This window comes from Styela clava, chromosome 7 (genome assembly GCF_964204865.1).
Source record: "Styela clava chromosome 7, kaStyClav1.hap1.2, whole genome shotgun sequence".
In the NCBI taxonomy this organism is placed as follows: Eukaryota; Metazoa; Chordata; class Ascidiacea; order Stolidobranchia; family Styelidae; genus Styela; species Styela clava.
The window spans coordinates 11,144,296-11,170,992 of NC_135256.1; the positions used below are offsets into that span (position 1 = coordinate 11,144,296).

The 26,697-nt window shown below is 33.3% G+C and overlaps 2 protein-coding genes across 2 annotated transcripts; both read right to left on the bottom strand.

The window, feature by feature from the left end:
- LOC120328209 ((E3-independent) E2 ubiquitin-conjugating enzyme UBE2O-like) lies at positions 1–25,972 on the bottom strand. Its single transcript, XM_078114240.1, has 29 exons — positions 25,813–25,972; positions 20,597–20,689; positions 20,017–20,144; positions 19,878–19,940; positions 18,989–19,090; positions 18,628–18,725; positions 17,863–17,935; positions 17,010–17,147; positions 16,210–16,323; positions 15,032–15,231; positions 14,269–14,424; positions 13,825–13,901; positions 12,307–12,412; positions 11,439–11,586; positions 11,135–11,253; positions 10,001–10,214; positions 9,020–9,192; positions 8,384–8,538; positions 7,514–7,620; positions 6,553–6,648; positions 5,911–6,018; positions 5,051–5,669; positions 4,875–4,949; positions 4,187–4,362; positions 3,400–3,600; positions 2,758–2,815; positions 2,084–2,184; positions 1,106–1,325; positions 1–531 (listed from the first exon to the last, which is right to left on the bottom strand). Exons 2-29 carry the CDS (start codon positions 20,685–20,687, stop codon positions 422–424), a joined length of 4,026 nt encoding a protein of 1,341 aa, XP_077970366.1. The 5' UTR covers positions 20,688–20,689; positions 25,813–25,972; the 3' UTR covers positions 1–421.
- On the bottom strand, positions 24,527–25,804 carry LOC120339753 (uncharacterized). The gene has a single exon (XM_039407945.2). The coding sequence runs from the start codon at positions 25,667–25,669 to the stop codon at positions 24,527–24,529; it is 1,143 nt and encodes a 380-aa protein (XP_039263879.2). The 5' UTR covers positions 25,670–25,804.
- Positions 25,973–26,697: the final 725 nt, after the last annotated feature.

A 26,697-nucleotide genomic window follows, 5' to 3' on the forward strand; every position in this document is an offset into this window, starting at 1 on the left:
AAAAAGTTGGAACGTTTTATACATCCAAATATCTGCAAAATATTAATTAGATTGTGACTGGGTACTTTTTTCGTCGGATGAAAATTCTATAATCTTTTGGTTATTGAATAGAGCATACAAGAAAATAAACCCTGAATTTAACAATGACTGTTTCGCTGAAAAATGAAAGCAACATTTACGTGCAACGTTACTAAGGTTTAAAGAAACAGGCAAGCAGAAGGCATTTCAAATAAATATTGAATCATTACAAGTACCGTGAAAGAGAAATTTCAAACAGTGAAGAATTGAACTGTAGTTTTCCAAAATTACTCACTCCTGGAGAATATCGATATAGATGGGAATCAGAAATAGTTACTGAACTTGAAAAGATTTAAGGGAATTGGAAGTACAATGACAGAATTATGTGTTATGTATCTTGAGTTTAGAGATGGCCCATGACCTTTGCAGCATTTTCAAGGTCGATCAATCGACTTTTTAAACTTAACATGACTCCCTTTGACAACGGTAGAAGTGGAAATCCAATACTTGTACCTGTATTGATAAAAATAATAGTGGTAATAGCATAAAATAGGAAATATTATGCTACTTGTTTTAGAGTTCAGATAAATAAGTAAAATGAGAATTCTGACATAGTTAACAGATTTTTAATTGAATACGAATAATTGAAGATCATTGTCTTGAGTAGCACAACCCTGAAAGAAGTGTTTCACACCAACATTAGGTAGAAGTACCTAACCCTCGAGTTTTGAGCAAAGTCGAGTCCGAAGTCAATCACTTAGTTATGTCTCACTGGCGGTTAATTGAGTATGAGTCATTCCATTCAGATGACCCTCAATTCGAGTCTTTGAAATTAGTGACGTTGTGAGCCAAGTTGAGTCACGAGTCATCAGAGTTGAGTCCGAAGTCAAAACAATCACTCAGTCAAGTCTCAAGTGTGGTTAGTTGAGTCAAGAGTCATTTCATTCAGATGACTCTCGTCAATTTGAGTCTTTGAAAATGGTGACTCAAGTTGAGTGAATGACTACCCTACAATGCTTCAAACACACATACTTGATGAACCTCTGTATCTAGTTGAAAATATAATTTAACTATACATTCAACTAACCCGATTGAGCATCATTATTTTCTACTCCATTCACATCAGACACTGCTGCAATCGTTTCATCAGATTCCATCTCTGAAGATTCAACATCGTCGAGTAATTTTCTGACTCTTTTAAGTAATTGTGATATATGTTCAGTACAAAATGCATTCACTTCTTTTTCAAAAGCATCTGGTGGATTCTGTACAACTGCTGTCATATGTTGGACAAGCCGCAACATTACCTACAAATAAAGTAAGTACAAGTAAAATGGAGACATTTTGAAGTGCGGCACGATGCATGGTAATTAAACTTAGTTTTTTATATACATCAGTGTTGGGCACGCTCCACAAGGGGACCGTAGACAACTTTTTGAGAAGGCCTGAAGCTGATTAAAAATATAAAAAATATCATTTAGATTTGATCTCGTCCGTCTTATTTTGCATATTTACGTTTCGTTCAATCCACCTATTTTCAACCTGTTTTTTGAATAAGACATACATACTTTTGTCTCACCATCTGTTATTTGTAGCTTATTGTTATCTAGTTATTTTTGGGGTGGGGCGCAAGACTTGAGACAAATTTCAATAAGGGGACACGGCTTAAAAATTTTGAGAACCACTGACATTTGTCACATCTGTCACTTCAAACAAAGCCTTTTTCGAAATCATTCTCTCACTCTTTAGATAAAACGTTATTTTGAAACAATGGTCCTATATGACTCATTTGATTTTAATATTGTTCAATAAACGATGCTGGCATTTAACATATTTTTTGTATTTTCTTGTATAGCTACTCAATGTTTTTAGTCATTGACTAGAATGAATGTATGGAAATTTGGGTTCTCGTACATTTGAACCCACGACAATTGCACCTATGGAATTTTTTTTCGTTTTGCGGATATTTGACCTCTAACGCATGGGTTTTAGCACCCGCATATAGATTGAACCCGCGAATATACACATGGGTTCAAATGTACAATCACCGGAAATTTGTACTTACCATTTCATTATAACATCTACTGTTTTTCATGCCTTCAGCCGTTCCTCTATGCCCTTCATATCCTGCCTCATTATAATAAGGTTCACCATTTAATATCAGACCTGAAACAAAATATATCAACTACTTTGAACAAGAACAATACAAACATAACTTTTTTCATCACGACTAACTTGGTACAGCTAAATTTCGTCGCAAACCCCATGAACTAAAACAAAAATAAGTTCAAATTCAATAATACAGCAGAAATTTACAAAAAAAGTTATTGAGACTGATGTGCTTGCATATTTTGGCACAAAAGATCGTCTCTTGTCTCTATTTAGGTGATGGTGGGTCTCAAATCTTTCAAATTTGATTGATATTTTGTTTAGTTAGTGGCGAACAATATTTCACTGCAACCCCCATTGAGCTCTTTTGCGAACCACTGCGCTATATAAACGAGTGCAAACAACTTCACTCAGGTCTGTATACTTTTCTAACCATATTCACCACCTCACAGAGTGAGTAAAATTGGGTAATCAACGATAAAGTAGAAAGAAAAAAGTCATTCCCACACACAATAGCCCATTATGGCTGAGTAGCTGCTCAAGCGTACCGTCACCAGTGATTGCATAATAGCGTTTAATTTTTTTGAACAGAACGCGGTGGCATAAGGAAATAAAAAACTAATAACTTACCTTGAATTGATAGAAGAACTTGTAAAATAGTTGAATCCTTTGTCCATCTTTCACTTCCCTAAGTAAAATTTGAAACAAATCATTTAGAAGGAAAAATATATTATAAACTTATTTTAGCATTAAAGAAATAAACTTCATTGAAAAGACTTTGAAGCTTGATAAAAGAAAAATTATTGGAATGTTTCCTCAAAATGACAAAGAATGTTATTCCCTGATTAAAAGTTGAAACAAATCATTTAGAGGAAAAATTTTATATAAAAAGGTAACTTCTTCCATCATAAAGAAAGAATTCAGCTCACAAAGTTTCATTGAAAAGGCTTTGAAATTTGATAAATGGAAAAAAATTGGAATGCTCACACAGAACGATAATAAATGTTATTTGAAATAGTGAACAGAGTAAACAGAAAGGGGACACAAGTGCAATGAAATAATCACTTTTTTTCACAAATGTCGAAAGTGAACACTACAATAGAAATGTTTGAATAAAAAAATAAAAAAAAAATAAAAAAACTTGGTACTCCTGAAGTATGCGCACCAAGATGTCGCACAACCTGAACTCTAACCTGGTACACAACCTGAGTTCAGGTTGTGCGCCATCTTGGTGCGCATACTTCAGGACGTCCAAAAACTTTCATTAATCACCTTTCCACTCCATGTGCCTAATAAACTGACACAAACTCTTCCAGTTTCGTATAAATTAGGATTAAGACGAGGTGAGAATGAGATGTAATGAACGGACGGAGGTGAATCAGGATAATTGTTGGGAAGATGAATATCGAATGAAAATATTCCATCTTCATATGGAGTTCTTTCTGGTCCTTCAATCAGGACTGATAACAAGTCCTGATAAAATAGAAGTTGATACGAAATTTCAAGCAAAAATTGAGACATCCAATTCCCCAAAGCCAGTTAGGGAGAAAAACGAAAAGCCATCTCTAGGCTAAAAATATATTTATAGCCAGCAAATATCAGGAAGCAAAACTATCTAAGATGCATAAAAGCTCCCCCGCCCTGTGCAAAAACAAATAATTTCACAGATATTCCTTGTGTTAAGACGATGGTATGTATCAGGGTTAGATTAAGGGTAAGATTAAAAGATGAAATATCATTTTTGATATAAGGCTCGGCAAAAGCATTAGGAATACGCTCGCCACCACACAGCTGATTCGAATCCTGTGAGTGACAATTGCCTGACTAATCACCACCGCAGCAGAGTGGTTCACATAACCGCTGGTCGGTTACAGCTTCGTCCACCATCAATTCCATGCATCTGAAAACAAATGACTGGCTAACTAATCCCATATCCAACATGGACTGGTAACCAGATGAGAGGCTGTGGTTTGCCATATGATTAAGCCATCTTATCGACTTTCCTCTCCCTCAAGATAAATTGGAAAATGTCATCAAGAATTTTTCTTTCATTTCTCACCATTCTATCTTCATAGGCTTTCACAGTGATACCAGATGACAGTGAAGTACGTAATAACTTTAAATCACGTTGAATGGCTTTAATGAAAATTTTCGAAGATGAATCATCAAAATATCGTTTTATAAAATGATGAGATTCTGGAGCTGATGATTCGACAGAAAATGAGGAAATCATGTCTGAAATACAACAAAAACCAAGAAAATTTAAACATGGAGATTATTGATAATAGTGAAATACAGTAAATTGTAGTTATTTTACAGTAATTTTACACTATACTAAGACAGATAGGTATGGACATGTGTATACTAGGCCTACCAAAAAAAAACGGTTTGGCTGTGTTTGTCAGAAAATAAAAATCCAACAAAAAATTAAAGTTTGCAATCACCCCAGTTATTATTTTCCATGGCATCAAGATGCTTCAATTTTTTAGGGGGATAACTTAAAGCAAGCAGGCAACCAGGCACACAAAAATTTAGATTTACGAATTTAGGCTATTTATCAATTTGAAACAGAAATAATTTATTCTTGAAATGTTTGACCAAATAACATTGAGAGAGGGAATACCGTAATCAAAATTAAATATTTACAAATATACTCAAAAATTATGTTACATTTTTTCTACTACGCAAAAGGTACTGCTACGTTTACGAGTTGAATTTCCGTAGTTATAAAACCTTGTAAACCATACCTGAATTTTCTGAAATAACAGTGGTGTTGTTGGAAGATATGGATTCAGAAGATATTGTTGCAGTGACAGAGACTTCTGTATAAAACAGATATATGGTAGAGAATATACAATTAGTATACAAGCTGAAAAACAAGCAGAAAAGAGATAAATTAATTCAGTGTTTTATTATGTTGTACCTTGGATAATGTTCAATTCGTTTTCTTGGATTTCTTTTGCATTTTCAGAATTATGATTTTCATCAATAAACAGCAAACCATCCTCCATATTTTTGAGTTTATTGTCTTTGTTATCTTCTCCCAGATTTAAAGTTGTTGTATCCTGTTCTCCAGATATACCAGCAATTTCACTTTTTACCGTCTCATTTTCGTTGCCAGTCGAGATAACAACGCCCTCACCAATTTCCCCATTCAACTTAGGATCACTGGTATCAATTTCTTTGTTATCTGCAGAACCATTAACGATTTTTTCGATTTTATCATCATCATTTTCATGTCCTGTCTCATGATTTTCATCGTGAATTTCATGTTGCTCATCATTTCCATGAACATGGTTAAATCCTTCTCCACTTTGATGATTTGCATCCTGTGAATTCGAATTATCATTTGTGATCGCTTTCGGATGATCGCCATCACCAGCAGAATCAGAATCGCGGCTTGAAACGCTCAGATCATCATCGTCGTCATCACTGTCTGATGAAGCTGTCATCCAACTGGCATCAGATCCCATAAAATCATCACCAGAACCAAGGCTGGCAAATATTCCATCTTCGTCTTCGTCATTAAATGCTAGAACATCCTGAGAGATTTTAGAAAGAAACATGTTGAAAGACGTGATAAATTATAATATTACTATTGAAAGTATAATGGAAAGTATTGAGCTACCTTTGAAAGTATAATGGATGGAAATATTGAATGTGACTATACGAGTATATGAAATTCAAGCGAGCAAGTTAGCTGGGTTAAACCTGGAATTTCAACCTCAATGACAACCTCCTACTATGCAATTGCGACTAAATACAGACGAAATAAAATCTCACCCTAGGATGAACATTGCAAATTGAGCCATTAGACCATAGAACTTCTAATAATCCCATTTCATTAATTCGCAGTAATTCACCTACAGTGTGTTCTTTATCGAGGGAATCCTGAAAACAAAATGTGAACTTACGTAAATAAAAAAGGTTTGGAAGCATATTAAATAAACAAAATCAATTTATTAATTAAATATGAAAAACTCAAAAACTCTTCAATCCACCATCATCAAAAGGCGCATCTTGTTTATAAGGCGGTATATTTATACAATTTTCCAATTATTGTTTGTCCATTAAATAATCGTTTTAAGTATATTACGTACCATGAGGTGCATCTGCTCATAAGGCGCACTGTTGATAAACTGCTTAGATTGTGGTTTAATTCATATATAAGGCGCACCAGACTATAGGACGCAGCGGTTTCTACGAAATTTAAGATGGCGGTTTTGACTGTAGGCAATAAGCATTAAAGCAGTAAATGATCCTTACATTACGTGCACAGACTCCTGTCGGTGAAATATAGAATTTGAAGTACGTCTTATAGTTCGTAAAATACAGCATATCAAATCAAAATATTATATAAAATCTGCAAAAATTGTTAACACTGATCCGTGATATGTGTAGCATGCAAGAACAAATAATGCTTACCGTTGTACCATCTCCATGAATGTTGCTTACTCTCACAACAATATCAGATATTCTGAATTGTAATTCTGGATGGTCTGCCACTTCATATGCACTGACCTTGAAAAAAATAGAATACGTAAAATATTGTAAATTAAATTACCTCATAAATAACACTGCGATATGTTTTCTCAAGTCTCTTCTGATATGTAAAGATATGATTTTCATTGATAAGTTGGGTTGAGGAATCGCAATGAAGCACAACACTATTTGATGCTGTAATTCACTGGTTTCCAACCGATCTCAAGATCGATAAGTATGTTGATACGTATTTGCCTGTCTGTCTGTTTGTTTGTCTGTTAGACGAACGCGATATCTCACGAAGGCGAGGTTGAATCTGCTCCAAATTTTGCATGTGCATTCATCATATCTCGGACCAGAAGCCTATTGATTTTGGATGAATTATGTCGTATAATTAGCGAGTTATCAATTAATTAGTGATGGGACAAGCGGTGTCACTATAAAGTCATGAATCGAAACCGAAGTTTCAATTGATAAGTCTTCGGTCTCCGACCGATATTCTCGTTGGTATGTTGCACGATCATTAATCTAATGTGACTTAAACATGTATTACAACCAAGGATAACCAAAACCAATATTTCACTATTCTGAGAACATATTTCGATCATGGCATATTGAATACATTTTACAATGGGGGCAAGTTCATGTGGAAAATGACCTAAATCCCTATATCTTCATGTTGATTATATCTGAAATGACCTGAGCAAAGGCAAATTGTTTTCTTTGTATTGTTTGTTACCAGTTGAGATATCGTATGTTTATTTCTGTTTGTCTGATGGCTCAAAATCCCTAATTTTTAGATAAGAATGTTTTTCAAATCATTCCCTAATTCACAAATTTTGATTGGACAAGGATCAACTCACAAACATTGATATCTAATGCACAATCTTGAACATAAGTTTACCTCTTCAATTTCACTGACATTTCCATGTTTTATCCACTGGATTTTAATCATTCTATTCTGACTATCAGCTTTAATCACAATTCCGTGGTTTGCTGGTTCTTCTTCAACTGGAAAGATTTTTTGAAAGAATTATTTGAAAAGTGTCTCAATCTCAAACAAAGTATGGACTTGCCCATGAAATAGCATAGAGATGATTGGGGCTGTCCAAGTAAAATGAATATTCGAATTCAAATCGGAATTATTTGAATCGTTTGCGACTAATTTGCGAATAATTGGATAGTGCGGTAAAAAAAAGTGGTAATAAAAAAATTTTCTAATTGATTTTTGTGACTAAATATTTGACCAGTTTATTAATTTAGGAGCAGGATCTTCTATTGAACCTCTGGAGACAAGGTCATGCAAAATTTTAGATGCAATTGCACATATGTCTTCACAGGATGTGAGTGGAGGTTTTATTTTTCAATTGAGACAGATAAAGGATTGTACAATAATATTCGATTCGATTCAAGAAAAACAATCGGCCCTAGAGATGATGCTATATTTTTTTAAAACTTGACTAGAGTCCAATATTTTAAATTAAGTTGTGTGCTTCATTAAGCAGTGCTGAGGTTCGAGTAGACTGCTTTTATAAGCCCCAAATTACATATGAGTTTGACTTCTTTGTCATCTTTTCACTGCATTTTTATTGTATTTCTGGCAACTCTCATTATCCCAGATGGCTGAGCATGATCAGTGATGTCATCAGATGCAGATGAATGATCAGGAAGGACGCACCAGCTGTGAAGGTGAAATGACCATGTACCCCCTCCGTAGTGGACATTCTGGTTACCAAGTTAACAGTGTCCAGGTATATCAAAATAAGAATCCCACCTCTCTTATCAATAACGAAATCTCCAGGACAAAAATCATTATCATCAACATGGTGTGCTGGTAATAGATCTAAAGATTTGACATCACAATCAATGGTGCCATCCTGCCATTGTACATCAACTGTTGTATAGGTACGACATACTTCTATTGTCACCCTGTGAAGATGGAAAAATAACACTGAAATAAACAGAAGACACTTCACAAAAGAATAACACCCGGAATTCGGTGAAAATAGTTCGCATAAAAGGGTTGATAAACATTGTTTGAATTTTTGAAAATATTTCAGTAAACTTAACGGAAATAATTATAAATTTTTACAAAAGTTTATTATAATATATTCATCAGAAAAATAAACTTGGCCTACTTTGCCACACTTGCCCTTCTTTTCTGATTCAGGTGTGAGTAAGCATATGAGGTACAATTCATGTTCTATATTCAGGTAAATATAATATTTTTGCGGGAGGCAAGAATACCCATATAAAGTGAGATTCATAAGATTGGGGCAAGTGTGTATCATGTAGGACAAGCGACAAGCATAAGCAAGAATAACCAATCAGCAAGATATATCAAAACTTTAAATTGATGACAATGGATCAATCAACTTTGGGAATCACTGCTAGAGAAAAACAAACTCACCATTGTCCAGCATGATACTTCACATTAGGACCACATTGTTTGATACCAACTGGACCAGATGTTAGAACAAAGTCACCAGGTTGCGCAACAACTGAATCCAGAACATCAGAAATCATTTGAATATCTCGGGGCATCGTCCTTAGATCTATTTCATCATCAAATTCTACCTCGGTCTGAAAGTAATTTGATAGATTGTGAATATAGGGATGTCCAGAATGAATCGAATATTCCAATACATTCCGAATTGATTATATTCGATGTAGTAAGTTTTTGAATTTAGAACATATTTATAAAATAATTAGGGATTTTGAGCTGTCAGACAAGTAGAAACAACACAAATAAATTGGCACTCCTGTAGTGTGTGTACCAGTTTAGGGTTGGGGCATAATTTTATTAAAATTTTCTTTATTTTAGTTCTATCATGAGTTCAGGCACTGTCTGTGTTAGCCAATTGAATATACCCTCTGCCCATAGGTTTCAGTCCCTTTACACAACTTGATGTAAAGTAGGCGAACAAAATTAGTCACCTCCATATTGGTACACACATGGAGCTCCGAGAAATCAATAACCTTTATATTTGTATTGTTTTAGATATGATCAACATGAAAATATAGTGATTTATGCAGTTTTCCATATCAACTTGCCACCAATTTAGCATGTATTCGATATTTTATACTCGTAAAATATCTGATTAGCCTGCGTGAATCCGCAGGTTTGAGATCATTCTGGGGAGTATTATGTGCAAGAGGATTGCAGAATTCCTTGCAGCCGTAGGGTGGTTCATGTAACCGCTGGTCGGTTACGGCTTCATCAGACTGAAAGTCCATGGGTCGGAAACAAATAACTGGCTAACTAATCCTGTTATAGAATGAGAGGCCGTGGTTCCCCATATGATTTAGCTGCCTTATCGTCTTTCCGCTCCTCTACGATAAATATGTAAATCCTATCCTAAATTAACTAATCATATAACAGAATCTTCACCTTTTTCCCATCTTTATCAACCATGCCACTTGTGTGCTTATCACCAGTCGTGTATTCAAAATATATTTCTTGATTATTCGAAGATGATTGTTGCATAATAAAGGTACGTATCGCTTGTGGACATTGTGACATCATAGTAGCACAAGACCCGGAATCATTCAACAAATCTTTGTTCCTTTTTAACATTCCTTTCATGAAGCTTTGAAATTTTTCACTAACAAGGAACAGAAGTTTTATAACTACAGATTTAAATTAAAATATGACAATTACAATGCTCAATATTTTATACATCTATAGGGTTGCAGGCTTTGCAGCATACACGATAAGTAATACGTTTGTGTAGGCACCAATGACAATTTAAAAAAAAAAAATAGAGATATATTTGTGTGGAACAGGCAACAGCTAAGAGCTTTTAAAAAGACTTATTATAATCTAAGACAGGGGTGTGCAAGCTGCGATCCGCAGGCCAAATGCGGCCCAAAAGGAAAAACTATGCGGCCCAAAAAATTATGCTAATTTTGTATGGTATGTAGGTCGCGATACAAGTTTTTATTTTAGTCTGGTTATGTGCGAGTAATTCCAATTCTTTGCGCTGTGAAGCCTATACTTGAGTCCAATTTATTATCTATGTCTATGATGGTCAATATAACGCAGGTCATAAGACTACTACTAGAAAGTCTATGTTAAATGAGCATGCGACCCGCTTTTTCACCCAGTTATTTGTATCTGGCCCTCTTATATTAAAGGTTGCACACCCGTGATCTGAGTAATATTGAAAGACACCAAAAAGAAGGTTTCTGTTGAGTTTTGTATATGCCATATCCATATTTATATTCCTTTCACTTCAAACAAGGCTCTTTACTAGTAGCAACTTATACGAACAAAGCTACTTTTTTACGAAAGATCGAAATCCTTTCGGTTCATCATTTCTTACTCAATTTATGAGACTTTGAGTGAGTTGGTGGACGCGGGATTTGAACCCGAAATTTTAACTTGTGATACCAGCATAGATAAATGTAATGCTTTAACTAGGTCACCACTGCTTTGGGGTAATTATTCATTCCCAGATAGTCATCAGTTAAAAGTGTTCACCGAAGCAGAATGAGCCGATATGCTATCTTATAAACATCCTACCTGACTCTTTCAATGATTTCCTTAGAACATTCAGGATTTTGTATATTGCAATGAAATTTTCTCTTCGGAACGGGACCACTTTCTTGGATAAGTGTGAAGTCAAGTTCAAACCCGGCAACCTGAAAATAATTTCTTAGTTTGTTTACACTTTACAGTGGTCAGCTGTAGCTTCGTTCATTTCCTAAATTTTTGAGCGAGTACTCATGACTTTTCTTTGAGCACAAAATCAACCACAGACTAAATAGTCAAGCTCCTCCACTGATAACAAAACAATTTTAACCTAATATTGCAATAGACTGTTTACCCTGCATGACATAACTCCCAGAATCTTCGGTATCTGACCAATAGGAGATGATATGGTCATGTCACTCTCATTGTTGACAAGAACTTCAATCTCATTTTCCACTTCTTTTGTCATACTTGCACATGATCCACCAGATGGAGCAATTGCACTTTCAAAAAAATAAATAGTAATAGTATACTCTGGTACAGTTAATGATAAATCCCTAAGTGGTATAAAATATCAATGCTCAACATTGAGTCTTCAACTAGTCCAAATATCTTACCAAACTGTCCCAATTCATGATAAAAAATTTATCAATTATGTAATTGAAGTATCAAATCCTGAAATTTGCACTCACCATATAAGTGCTTGACATTATTAACTGTTGTGTTACAGTTAACATTAACTGTTGCGATAAGTGAAGTCTGTGTAAGAATAGAAACTAAATACCAAGTTTGAAGATGCATTTATAACAGGGGTGAGCGAGGTTTTTGAACCGGGGGCCTAAAATATTGCCCACCTAGACTGGCGGACCATGTAAGTGTGACGTAAAAAGTTACATTTTATAAACAATATTTACAGTGTTGCAAAAGCAAAAGTGAAATCAATAAGCCACCAGTCAAAACTAAATTGAATCGCAATCTCAACAAATTCCTTGAGTTTATTTTTAGCTAATACATCAAAATGATTTTAATTTTGATTTTAATTTGGTTGTGGCAGCACCAGGCAGGCCAGATTGACTTATCTAACGGGCCGGATTTGGACCGTTAAGCCGGAAGCACATCCTGAATAATTGTCCAAAATAGGAATGGATATTACCCATATATATATTGTAATCTGACAAGGATAATTTATGACTGAATGGAGTGCAAAATACAACAAGACTCACGATTCATCGTTTTCATCGTTCTCATCCTGTTCATCTTCATCTTCATATGATGAATTGTCAGTTTCATCATCATTACTTGATGAGTCGTCATGTTGAGATGCACTAGCTGTGGAATTTGTAAAAAAAAGTTTATGAAAGATATAATTTGAAAGCAAACGATTTTAATTTTAAAATTGACATTAAGTATTAAAATAAAAAGTTAGGGTGGGTGTTGTTAAAGTGTCGGACTTGCTTAATAATAATTTTTTTTAATTTTAGAATATTTCATTCAAGATTATTGAACCATTGGATAATTTCGCAATAGAAAATATAAGTTTCGCAAACATCTTTGACAGTATTGGGCATGTTTTCTGAATACCATAACCTAGTCGAAAAAATATAGCTAACTAGAAAACATTTTTCTAGAACAGAAAATTGAGCTATGTTACAGTATATATTTTTGCCACAGTTAATTACATATGGTATCTTGAATTAGATATAGTAGACATCCTATAGTAGATCAACATACCATGAGATATTTATAGATGTAGATATAAAATGATTACATATGGTTCCCTGCTAGTGATGACTCATTTACCTATTTCACATAGGGAAAAACATTTAAAACTAATCTGGGATAAACTAAAAGGAATTGTAATGGAGTAGAAGTCGCTGATTCATTGAAGTTTAATGAATTTTATTTTTTGCCTAAACAATGTCAAGAGAATTCAAATGAAAATCTGAAAACAACGTATTTAGAAATATTGGATTATCAAAAGTAGTCCCTTCTTTAAAATACACAGTAAAAAATTTGGCCTATGTAGTATAATTTGGATGAACACATTGACTTCGCTTTCCCAGTAAAATGTGTATTTATCATCTCGTAATTTGTGTTTGAGTGATTTTGAACTGGTTGAAAAAAATATTCTTGACTCGATTACTAGATAATATTTCTTAAATAACATCAACTAACTAACATACCAGTAAGAACTAGACAGCGATCGGAGACCGCCGACTTATCGATCTGCGGTTTCAATTTCTTCGCTCTGACTCAATAGCGACACCTTGTGTCCCATCACTAATTGAATAATAACTCGCTAATTATACGATATAATTCATCCAAAATCAATAGGCTTCTGGTCTGAGATATGATGAATACACATGCAAAATTTGGAGCATATTCAACCTCGCTTTCGTGAGATGTCGCGTAACATACAAACGTGTCTAACAAATATACGAACAAATACCTATCAACATAATTACCGATCGAGATCAATAAGTAATGACAATACTACATCTGAGTCATATCAGTGTTAAATAATATGAGATTTGAAACCTAATGTGGAGGTATTCCCATACGAAAATTTGAATATCTGAATTAAGTAAAATTTTGAGGTAGAAAGACACACTGATATACCATTAATTAACATGAATGGAGTCTTTAATGACCAAATGCAAGCTGTTAGACAAGTAAACATATTGTATGTGAATTTGATTCTTTTAGTTTTGCCTGAACAAAATAACATGAAGTTCACTGACCTTGTGTCCTTCTCTTTCTGCTGTTTCTTGTAAGGCTCGGAGATAACGATGATTTGCTAGTGCTGTGAAGTAGTTTCCTGGGAGATAAAATAATAAAATTTAATTTTGAAGACGATGAAAAATGTTTTAGTATCAAATTAGAGTCAATGAATGGTCTCCAGAGACAGTCCACCAGTAAAATTAAATTTCAGGAAAGGAATTTATTTCAGAGGATTTAAACAAAGAAAATTCTATGCAATATTATGAATATTAGGCTCTAGGCTAGGCTCGATAATTGGAGCATTGCACTGATTGTCAGGAACATGCTTGCCGAATGTTCGTAGGTTTGAATCTGCGTCTGATAATTATGTGCGAGCGAGTCACAGCCATCATAGGGTGGTCCTCGTTAGCCACAGATGGTCAGGTACGGCTTCCTCCAACTTTCTAAATTTCTATTAGACTTACTGTTCCATTCTTTTGGCCATTCTCATTCGTTTAGTCTTTTTAATATTTTTGTTGACTTGTTGATTAAGATCTTCTGCTTGTTCCTCATTCAACTGGTATCGAAACCTTTCTCCTAACCAAACATGTCCTTCCCAGAAATGATTCAACAAGTAGATTCTAAACGATAACATTTACTATATCCAACTGAAGAAAACAGAATTGGAAAATTATTATGGCATTTATGTGAGGATATATTGCAGATTTTTGTTCATTTTGGCAATGACGTAATTTACAATCCCAATCAGATTAATGAGATGAACGACCAGACTTGAAAAAACTTTTTAGACTAAGAATAACAAAATCAATCTATATTTGGCAATTTTTACTTAATAGTATTATAACTAAATACAGAATAAGAATTTAGAAAACGATAATTTGAGGATTTCAAGACAAAAAGCGAATGTTGAATATTTTAAAAAACAAAATATTATTTGAAACTATTTAGTGTTAAGATAAGTGCTAGTGTAAAGTAGTGTTAAGGTATATAATCATAGTTTGAAGCGATATTTACCAAAGTAATTCAATAAGAGGTTTCAGGAGTTACAAAACTAAAAATATACATTTTTCCCATATTCTTAAATCAGCTTTTCTAAGTTTTTCTTTTTGGGGTAAAATCCCCAAAATACAATTCTCTAATCTAAATTTGAGTCATTTCTCCATAAAAAGCATCTTCGACTGAAAATAGTGACTTTTGCATTTCAAAATTCATCCAAAAAAATCCTACTTCTTCAATTCGTCCTTGGTGATGAGAGCAGGCGGAGGTTCAGCAGGATTCTTTAATTCTTCTTCTTCCTTTTTTTCTGGTATTTTATCAACTGATGTACCAATAACAGCAGATGAAGTTGTTTCAGCTACATTTCTGTGATTCACTCCATGTTGTAAGTCGGGAGTGGGATCAACAGATGATCCATTTTCAATAGAATACTAAACAAATGAGGGTAAAGTCTCAATAAAAAAAATAATCACACATATGGAGGTAACTAATTTTGTTCGCCTATTTTACATCAAGTTGTGTGAAGGCCGAAGGGGCTGAAACCTATAGCCAGGGAGCATATTCACTTGGCTTACACAGACAGTCCTCGAACCCGTAATAAAACTAAAATAAGGAAAATCGGAACACCATTATGGCCTAACCCTAACCTGGGAGACACACTATGGGAGTACCCATTTTGGCATATTACTAAATTAACACAAATGTGGGTTTCGAAATAATTATTTATCAGTATTCCTGATATTCTCCTTTCATATCACTGGCTGCTTGTCCAGTGCCCAGTTCACAGTGGAGGGGAGAACACAAAATAACATAAATAATTTTCTTGAAATTTCAGACTATGCGACTTGAATCCAACCCGAAATTAGTAACCTTGTTTTTAGTATATAATGTATTTTCATGGATCGTTTAAAAATACTGTATTAGCATAGTGTTGACCCACAGCCTCCCATTGCATTTGCTTGTGGCTCGGCAATGTGTCGCATTGCGTCAAGCGTTAGATTACAGTTCGCGAGTTCACAAGTTCGAATCCCATGCAGGAATAATTATGTGCGGAAGATTGCTGGACTCCTCACTGCAGTAGGCCCATAACCAACATGGACTGGTAACCGAACAAAAGGCTGAGGTTTGCCATCTTATAAATATGTAAATCCTATCCTATTGAATGCTGGCTAGTATAGAAGAAAAGAAATGTTAGATGGAAAGACTGCAATAGGCTAACCTTTATGTTAACCAACCTCATTATAAAATAAGCAATACCTTAATTATAATCAAAACAAGATATTTAATTCTGAACCCCCATATTGGATAACTTGCTGTAACAAAAAAGCATGTTCCAAGAAGTTTGCCACAGTGACAAAACAGTCTAGATATCTAGTGCACCAAAAATAGTAGAGAATAAATTACAACACCTCTTGAGTTACCGGTTTTTCTTCTACCTTCTCCTTATTCACTTCTACTTTCTCCTTATAATCTTCTGGAAATGCTCTTGTTCCCCATTTTACTTGCACTCCATATATTTCAACCTTCAAACGTGGAAATGAGAATAAAAAACTGTATGTCAATTGTCAATGTATCGAACATCCTTCAAATTTCAAATTCTAATATTTGACAAATTTCACATTGTTGCATTTCAAATAAAGCAAAGTGTAAATAGTATGTTTCCCAGAAACAGGCATATCGAAACAACTATTCATTTTAACAAGAGAGCGAAGCTCAAATATATGGACACAAAGTGGTATGGGTATGCAACCTGTCACAATGGGTACTGTAACGCAGATGAGCAGCAAATTTAAACTCACGCAAAAGCAGAACTGTCAGAAATAGCAAAATTTTTAATTTTGATGATGTCATCGCACACAATAAAAGAATGCCATGGAGACCACAGAAATTTTTAAAATTAAATAAGATAGCGAAAAATACAATCTTTAACCACTGAAAATTTCGAAGCAATTGGTCCGGGAGCTAATGAGACCCGACGATTTCACAAGAAGAAGAAGAAGGAAAGAAATACTAACATGATGACCAACAACAACAACAAAATAACAAGACGATTCATAGGTCCACTTCGTGTCCGACTACGCAACTATGAACACTTTTATTAAACATTAGCCTTGGAAGCGTTAAAGCGAGATTTTTCATTCAATTCTAAAGCCGTTAATACTCTTACCTACTTACAATAATAGGACGAATATACTGAATTATATCTCACATGTGTCACTAAAGCCCTGTATTGAGTTTTTGGTTTGAACTTGATTTCATCTCCTGAAATCCACTGAACGTTTTTAAAAACTTTTGAAGGAGCTCGAACAAATTGTCCAGGATAGTATGGTGACAAGTTGAAGTCGCCCTGATGGTGAAAATATAGATCAGCATGGATGAATTTTAAAGTTTTATAATTAGATAAATTAAATTTAAAAAGCATTAGAACAGAGGTGAGCAACAAGCTGGCCAAGCCATTTAGTGGGGCCCTTGTTACTGTAAGGCTAAGCGATAGCAGCAAAAATATTGCCACCTGCATTAGACCAATGTAAACCAACCCAACTAAATACTAATTTTTTTAAAACATATCACAAATATGATCCTTTTTATCAATAAAAAATATCACATTTTACACAAACGAAAAGTTGATATTGGAAACTGTGGGCCATTAGATTGTTTTCAAATATTTATTGACGCTATATTGCACCTGCATCAGAAATTGACAGTGTCATGTAGAAATGTTCTGGAACCTTCTACATGGTGTTGCAAGCCCATATGTTTTCATAACACAGTGGAAAAAATCACAACACATTAACTTGTTATTGTTGCACTAGAGACCTCACATGATAGCATCGTAACATTTTGGAAATGTGCCAAATTGAATTATTTGCCTCTATCAACAAATACACTGATTTATATCGCCATGCTGTTAAATTAATATCTTGCACATGTGCCGTATTTTCGGGGTTTGCCTCTTGCAGATAATGAATGTGATATTTTGTATTGAAACTGTAAATCTTGATGAGAGCATTTTGATTCTATCTAGATTTATTGCGATTAAATATGATTTTCTATCAACTCACTTCATCACTGGGATGAGGATAAACATCACTGATGAGATCTTCATCATCAATATTTTCAAGATCCAATTTTCCTCTAAAAGCATGAAAATTTCGACAATTTAAAAAAATTACTGCTGATGATATTGAATTCTATACAAGATGATAGATAATTTACTAATCAAACAAGACAAGCTACATAGCATAAATAATTTACCATATAAGACTAGAAGTCTGTCTGACCAGGACGAAAAGGAAAATCAAATATTACCATATCAAATATATATAAAATCATAAAATATCGTCTTAGCAACTGTTACTTTTCACGCATATTTTTGTATTTCTAAAAATGAAATGTTTTATACAAAATAGCATTGGAATAATTTGCTATAGGCTATCAATAAATACAACGCAGTATTTTAATACTATTGATCATGGTTCATGGATGTTCAAAATGAATCAAATATTTGAATCAATTCTCAGTTAAATATTTGATTATATCCAATACTTTGAATTCTAGTTCAGGGTATGATTAAAATAGTTCATTTTCAAATTTAGGTCTCACAGCATGACCAAAAAGTATTTCATTTTTTTTTACCTGAAAACTAATGAAAACAAGATCGTATTAAATCGTTAATTATCTTAATGTTCATATTTGCGAAAGGACAAACTAAATATTTTTGTCAACAAAAGATAGGTAATAAAAAACTGCAGCAAAGAGGAACTATTTTCTCTGTATCAGATTAGTAGCTTAGCCCTCTGAAGTTTTCAAAACTTAAATTTTCATACCTTCCTCCATTGCTGAATTTAAGTTGAAGTTTTTGAAGAACAAGTTGAACTCGGCCCAACCATGGTCCATATGATACCATGTCATCATCTTGAAATGCCTTGACAGAACATAAACAAATGAATTCAATTTTGTACATGAAATATCCACAAAATATACCACGAGATATATTGAAATATTATTCACAAAGAATTGAAATACACTCAGTCTTACACGCAAGTTTAATTCTTGGATTGACCCAGTGCACATGGAACCATTAACACATCAAAGACAGAGGAATAGCAGCTAGTGGCATGACACTCAATCAACAAGTAAATAGAATGCATGTTCGAAAAAGTGTCACAACAAAATAATTCAACTTACCACTATTGGTAAAAATTCTGAAACATTTACTTTCTTCAATATTTTTGTGGTTCCAACTACTCCTATATCACCCATCACTTTCGTTTTGATTGCTGTACCGAGCTTAAAAAGGCATAATCATTGAGTTTTAACATTGAAATGACTGTACAAAATTTACATAGAAGTATAGAAAGCACATAAAAACCCTAAACACGAACAGCAATAAGTCAATTTGAATCTAATTTAGCATTAATCAATGTTTATGCATATTGAGTGCAAATCATATAAATACAGTAGTTATAGTATTCGAGTATGATGAAGATTTTAATCAAGTTTGAAATAGTAGTTCGAACAAAAAAACAAGTCATCTATTGAAAGAGCTTCGAACTATTTTGTTCAAACTTCCCTTTTTTCTTTTAAAACTTACCGGTGTGTATTTAGGATAGGATAGGATTTACATATTTATCACGGGGGAGATGAAAGTCGATAAGACGGCTTAATCATATGGCTGTTGTTAAAAAGATATATCAGTTTTAGTTATTTCATTTTTCAGGGGCATAGACTTGATGGTGGAGGAAGCCATGACCGACCAGCGGTAGCGTGAACCACCCTACGGCGGCGAGGAGTCCAGCAATCCTCTCACACATGATCATCTCTGCATGGTATTCGAACCTGCGATCCCACGAAGGGTAATCAGAGATGCGGTGGCGAGCGTATTCCTAACACATAGCACGATGCGCCACACCGCTGCGCCGTTAAATTCCATTTAACGATTTATTCACTGACTTCACTGAAAGTCGATGCAATCAGGCAATCAAGAGTATTTTACCAAGAAAAAAAATCTCCAGATAGGCAGAAGTAACAAAATTGCTTTCACGTTTTTAATTCAAAAATTGACTGAAAGTCATACCTGATACCCATTTCTAATACGAACAACATCTCGTGGAAGACAGGATCGATCAACAACTTGAAGCTGAAAATATACATAAAAAATATCCGTGAAATGTTTAAAAATGTTTATAAAGTTTTTGTTATGTTGTGATTCGTACCTGAGATTCTTTTACAACTTCATCTTTACCATCAGGATACCATGTAACTCTGATGAATCCTTTATCTAAAGGAGTCGTTGCCAAATCCTCAAACTCAGAATCTGATGATTCTTCAGAATCATCCATTCCTACAGTATATGGTTAAGAAAATAATTAATGCATAAATGTGATAAGAGTTATGCAAAGTATTGAAAGGAGCTTCAATGAAATGGTCAAGACCTGCATTATAACCAAAGTAAACTTACTTTATTATATTAGATTATATCAATCTTATTTCAGAATTATGATCAAATCAAAAACGCTAAATTCTGAGATCATGATTCTATTTGTCATTGAGCTTGAGAAAATTTGAGTCGGACAAATTTAAAATATATTTAAGCTGTTACAGTGTTATTTGCATGTTATAATTTATTTTGTCCATGTATGTATGGCCAGTAATATCTGTAAATGCTGATTCGGTAGGGCAATAATACTTTGTTCTTGACCCATAACATAATTTTCAACTATAACAAACTACTCAAAGTAGAAGCACTGTACATTTTTTGCAAGACTGTAAGCTAAGATTGCAGACTTAACTTACCCCCAACTTGTTCCACAACAGCAAATTTGACAATTCCATTTCTTGATTTTCCAAAAACTAAATCATTCGGAAAAACCGAATGTTCAGACATTTTCTTTTTTTTTTTTTTTTTTTTTTTTTTTTTTTTTTTTTTTTTTTTTTTTTTTTTATGATTCCACAATGTGGTTTATGCAATATATAAAAATCATAAAATAATAAATGAACAACAATAACCAAGTATACAAAAATAACAAAGCATTTCATTACAGTCCATTGATTGTATTGTCCATAGTATCCCATTGCCATTGATATGTCCATCATGTAATTTCCATAATCCATAATGTTTGATCATTATTTATATTTTTTAGTATTAATTATTAAAAAAAAAAATTTTAATATCTATTAGTTTTGATACTATATATCACATAGTTAAAAATTCACAAGTTATTATAAATGATATCTAGTTCTCTTGTAAAATTAGGATATTGTCTCAACTTTTCTATATTTCTTCTTGCTATAAGTGACTTCTTAATTTTCATGATTACATTGCTAACATTTGGATTAACTTTTTGAAAAATTACTGTATTCCTTTCAAGCCAAATTTTGTGTCTGGCAGTGCAAAATAATAATATTATAGCATTCCGTTCTATTTTGGACAAATGTGAATAACATAGGTGAGTTAAATCTAGTAAAATACAAGTCTTGTAATTATTATTCAGTACACAATGATTGATTTTTAATGCAACAGAAAAAATATAATCAAAAACATTTTGCGTAAAAGGACATTTCCAAAATAAATGAGAAACAAACTCAGGTTCTTGTGTGCAAAACACACATAAATCATTCCCAGAAATATGTTTAATTCTGGGCTTTACTTTAACAGAAAGAATATCCCACATTAATTTAAAATTGAAAGTTTTTATGTTATTGGACAATATCTTACAATGTATTTCAGAGCAGGCTCCTTCAATTGTACCATTACGAAGAAATACAATTCTGTTTCCGCCCTTCAATTTATTCACAATTTTATTATATAGTACCCTATGTTTTCCTTGTTTTAAATCATCCCCGGTTATGTTATATTGTCTAAGAAAATTAAGCAACTCTCCATAATATTTATAAGGAAAAAAAGCATGTGTCACATTATTATTAATCGGTAAATTAAGTAATAAACAAAGTTGTTGTCCAATATTATATTCAATAATATTGAATACTGATTGTCTACAATACTCAATTTTGTTACTAATCCTATCACAATAATAGTCGAATGCAGCCATTACATATAAACACATAGTAAATAAAGGAATATTTATCATGTCATAGCCTCCAACAGCCTTGTTTTTGCACAGTGTCTCAATTTTCAATATGTTTCTGCCATTAAATATAAACTTTTCTACAATTTCATTCACTTGTTTTGCAATTTTTAATGGGATGGGATATAATCTTGCACAGTATAAAAACAAAGGTAGAATTTTCAATTTTATTATCAGACATTTTCCATCTAATGATAATGGAATATTTGAAAGTTCATCTATTACAGTTTTTGCATTATCTAAACAGTATTGCCAGTTTTCATCGCTGGTATCATGATTTGAAACCACCACTCCAAGTATGTTTAAAGTCAAGACAACAGGTACTTGTGAAAAAAAATTAGGATTGCTCCATATTCCTAATTTTAAAAGTTTAGTCTTCTCTATGTTCAACTTCATTCCAGTTGCTAATTTGAATCTTGTCATCAAATCCATTGCAGAATATACAGAGCTTTTGTTACATAGAGTCAATGTGACATCGTCTGCATAACTAATGTGTTTAATTTCTCTGTTGTGTGGTATTTTTAAGCCAATAATTTCTTTATGGGAATTAATTTTAATTAGGAGAGGTTCAATTGCTATGATAAATAAAAATAAACTTAACGGATCTCCTTGACGAATTCCTCTATCAAGCTTTATAGTTTCGCTTAAGTATCCATTCATAATCACTCTGGTTTCCGATTCCTTGTATAATGTCTGAATTAATTTTATAAATTTATCTTTAAAACCGAATTTTTGAAGCACTTGGAAAAGGTAATCAAGGTCAACACTATCAAAAGCTTTGTTAAAATCCAACGAGATTAATGACGATTCTCCATGTTTATTATGTTCTTGAGTACATAAATCCCTCAACAAAATGAGATTTTCAGATATTCTTCTTCCCGGAATTGCATACTGATGTCTATCTATGATGTCAGGTAATACACATTTTAACCTATTTGCCAATATTTTTGTAAAGATCTTATAGTCTGTATTCAATAATGCTATTGGTCTGTAATTTTCTATTTGGTCTGGTTCTCCCTTTTTATAAATTAAAGTAGTATATCCCAATTTCATGTCTTTTGTTATTTGACAATTTTCAAATATTTCTTCCAATACTTCAAAGAATTCTTTTTTTATGATTTCCCAGCATTTTTTATAGAATTCAGCACTTATTCCATCAGGTCCTGGAGTCTTGTCTTCCTTGAGGGCTTTGATAGTTATCCAAACTTCATCCAAATTAATAGGGGTCTCTAAAGTTTCTGCATCATATTCTTGTAATTTTATTGTTTCAGGAATATTTTCTATAAAAATCTTTTGGGTCTCCATATTGTTTTGTTGTTTTTTGTATAAATTTTGATAAAAATTTTTGACTATGGACATTTTTTCATATATTTTTTCTTGTGTGGTACCTTCTTCATTTTTCAATTTGGTGATATAACATTCTTTGTTCTTTTTTCGCAGCTTTTTGAAAAAATACTTGTTGCATTTTTCATGTGTGTCATAATGTTGTGCTAAGTTTAAAATTCTAATTTTTTCACTTTTTTGTCTTTGTTTTGAAATCAATTCTTTTTTTAATTTATTGAATGTAGTCAACACTTTATCTCCTCTATCTAATCTTTCTTTCAATTCTTCCAATTGTTTCATCCCTCTATTATATTCAGCTTTTGCTTCCCATGCTATTTTAATTGAATGTTTGATCACCAAATCTTTAATCTTTTTCTTTATTTCTTGCCACCATTGAGTTTTTGTATCAAATAAAACTTTTAATGTGCACCAACTATTCCATTTGTTCTGGAAGTCTTCAATAAAACTTTGGTTATTATAGACTGAAACATTATTTTTCCAAAATCCGTGTCCCTTTTCTTCCAATTTACTAATAATCTGAATATCGACCGAGTACATGTCATGATCCGAGTTATATGTTGGTGAACAATATATGTTGGTTATATGACATAGCCTATGAGAACAATATAAACGATCTAATCTGGCTTGTATTGTGTTATTTCTCCAGGTATAGAAGGTATTACTATGAGAAAGGAAATCCACAGAATCGATCAAGTTAAAAGTTTCTACAAGGTCATTCAATGCTTCAGACACATATTCTTTCTTGGCTCTTTTATTACTTGTTCTATCTTTATCTATATCATGAACACAGTTCATATCACCACCAAAAACTGTTGCATGTTGAGAATATAGGAATCTGTAAATACCGTTGTAAAAATTTTCCTGTATTCTAATGTTAGTTCGACAAGGGGCATAAATATTAACCAAATGAATTTTTTCACCATGTATATCCACTTCAGCAGTAAGAACTCTTCCATCGTTGTCGAATGTGACATTATAAAACGAAAAACTTGACATCTTTGATTTTAGTAATATAGCTACCCCTCTCGAGTTTGAATTACCATTATTCCATATGCTGGTGCCATGTCTCCATTCTCTACGCCATGTTAGTTCAACATCGGTAGTGCAGTGTGTCTCTTGGAGAAAAATTATATCTGCCTTTTTTTTTGATAATTCGAAGAATACATCTCTACGTTTTTGATTGTCTCTAAGGCCATTAACATTAAGTGTGAGAATCGTCAAATAAATTACCATTGTGAGAGTTCTTTTTCTTGTTTTTTTTTTTAAAAGTAGATTTGACGTTTTAACAACAACTTTATTCACTCATATTGTGTATATAATCTTTAGCTTCTTTCATAGTCATTATCTTTTGTTTTCTAGATGTTTTCTTTTTTCTTGGTGGTGACCTTTCAATAGAAGAAGACTTGTCCACGGTTAACTGTGAATTTTCACCTTGGTTTTGTGTATGAGGTTCTAACAAATACAAAATTGTTTTTTCTGCTGTATTGGATTGCATTTCCTCTTCTTTATTCAATGTAATTATCTCACTATTATCCTCACTGATGTCAGACATATTTCCAAACATTTCTGGCAAAAGGGTTGGACTTATGGATGATTTCTCACTGTGATCTTCACTAATTTCGTTCGCGGGAGTGCTCTGGGTTGGATTATCATTTATCAATTGTTTTTTACTAATGTTATTTTCAGTATTATCAATTTTGTTTTTTTCTACTTGTTTGGTAATCTTTTTAGCTTCATTGTCTATTTCCTTTTCAGTTTCGTCAACTTTGGTCTGTTCTGGATTCGGTGATCTTTGTCCTGTGTCTTTATATCTTTCTAATTTTGGAATGAAATATTCACAATTATTCATTATATGGCCAGCTTTGCCACAAATACGACATGTTGGGGTCTGCCCCCAATATCTGACAAAAAGTGAATGTCCTTTTAATTTTACGTAACTTTGAATTGGTTTTTTCATTAAATCGTCTTTTTTTATAAAAAATCTTCGTATGCCATTTTTCATGTTGAACCTATCTTTCAATATAAGTACTTCTCCTATTGTTCCGTGATTTTCTTCAAAGTGTTCTTTAATTTCTTTATTTTCCATTGGGCATGGCACATTGTGTACGAATACTGCCACATTTTCCGGTACATAAAGTCTATGAAAAGGAAGTGTTTCTGCACCTACTTTTTTAAGCTCCCATAATTTCTTATCCACATCAATAGCTGTTGCTCTTGTTTTAAATGTTAAGTCCACCGTGTACCTGGACGTAAGTACAAATCCGTCCACAGTGTCGAATACAATATTCAGTTTTCTAAAAAATTGCCATATATCTTCTCTTCGAATTACTTTTTCATCATTAAATTTCAATGCCATGCACTTCGTTCTGTCTAATGTGTTTCTCTCCTCCTCATCTTTTTTACGATTCTGTTTCAGTTTCTCAGAGTATAGAGACATCTTCGGACATCGTTTCACACTTTCAACAACAGGATTTTATTAAAGTTATAATTTAGATACTAATTATAGTTAAACTTAATCAAAATCCTTAAACGGAGACTTGACTTGACTTGACTGCGACTTTCGACCGATGAACAGAAAAGTCTTTGTGAATTTCGATAGTTAGATCACTGCTTTTCGTTTTGAATACGATTGCTCAACAAACACCCTGCAATGAAGACAAAAGTCGAGCGCGAACTGTCGTTCGCCGCATGTACTCGGGGAAATCCCAGCAACACAATCAAACAAAGTCAATCAAACCGCGTCGCATGGTGGCGAACATTAATTTCTCCTATTTAAATTCAGAAGTTCACCGCCGCTCAAATAAGCTGGCAAACAGGTTCAATTTTAGATATCAACTACTCAAGATGTTAAATATGTGGGCAACAGTTAGAAACTTGAGTTTTATTAGACATATATGTTGATAGGTTTATTTATTAATAGATTTAAAAATGGTCGCTGTCTATGATGGAAATTTCTTCCTCAGCTTCGCCGGGGTCATAGCGTATTCCCAAACTGTTTATATATATATATATATATATATATATATAAAACCTCGATACACCGAAGCTAAAGACTTCGTGCGCTACCAACGACTAACGTGCGCTACTATATATACTTCCAGTAAACAAAAAAGTTTGAATGTTCTCATCTTGCGTTTCTTCCTTCCGCACGGGTCTAAAGCGAACATGTACCACTTCTTTCAATCCAACATCTATCTTGCACGTTTTGAATCTTACTAAGGTTTTGTTGGCTTCCCTGATTCCGTCTGTAATCAGTTCTATCCTGATTTTATCTTTTTTTTTTCTCGTCTTTTATGCCGATTATGGAGTCTAAATAAACACACATTGGTGAAACCGATGCAAAAATATTTAGTTTGCTAATATAAATTTGATCTTTCAACAAAACTGCGCTACCAAAAAACAGTGCAGTTGTTCAGGGAGATGAGGCAAACTTTTAGTTCTTATTTAATCGTACCTAACAAATGG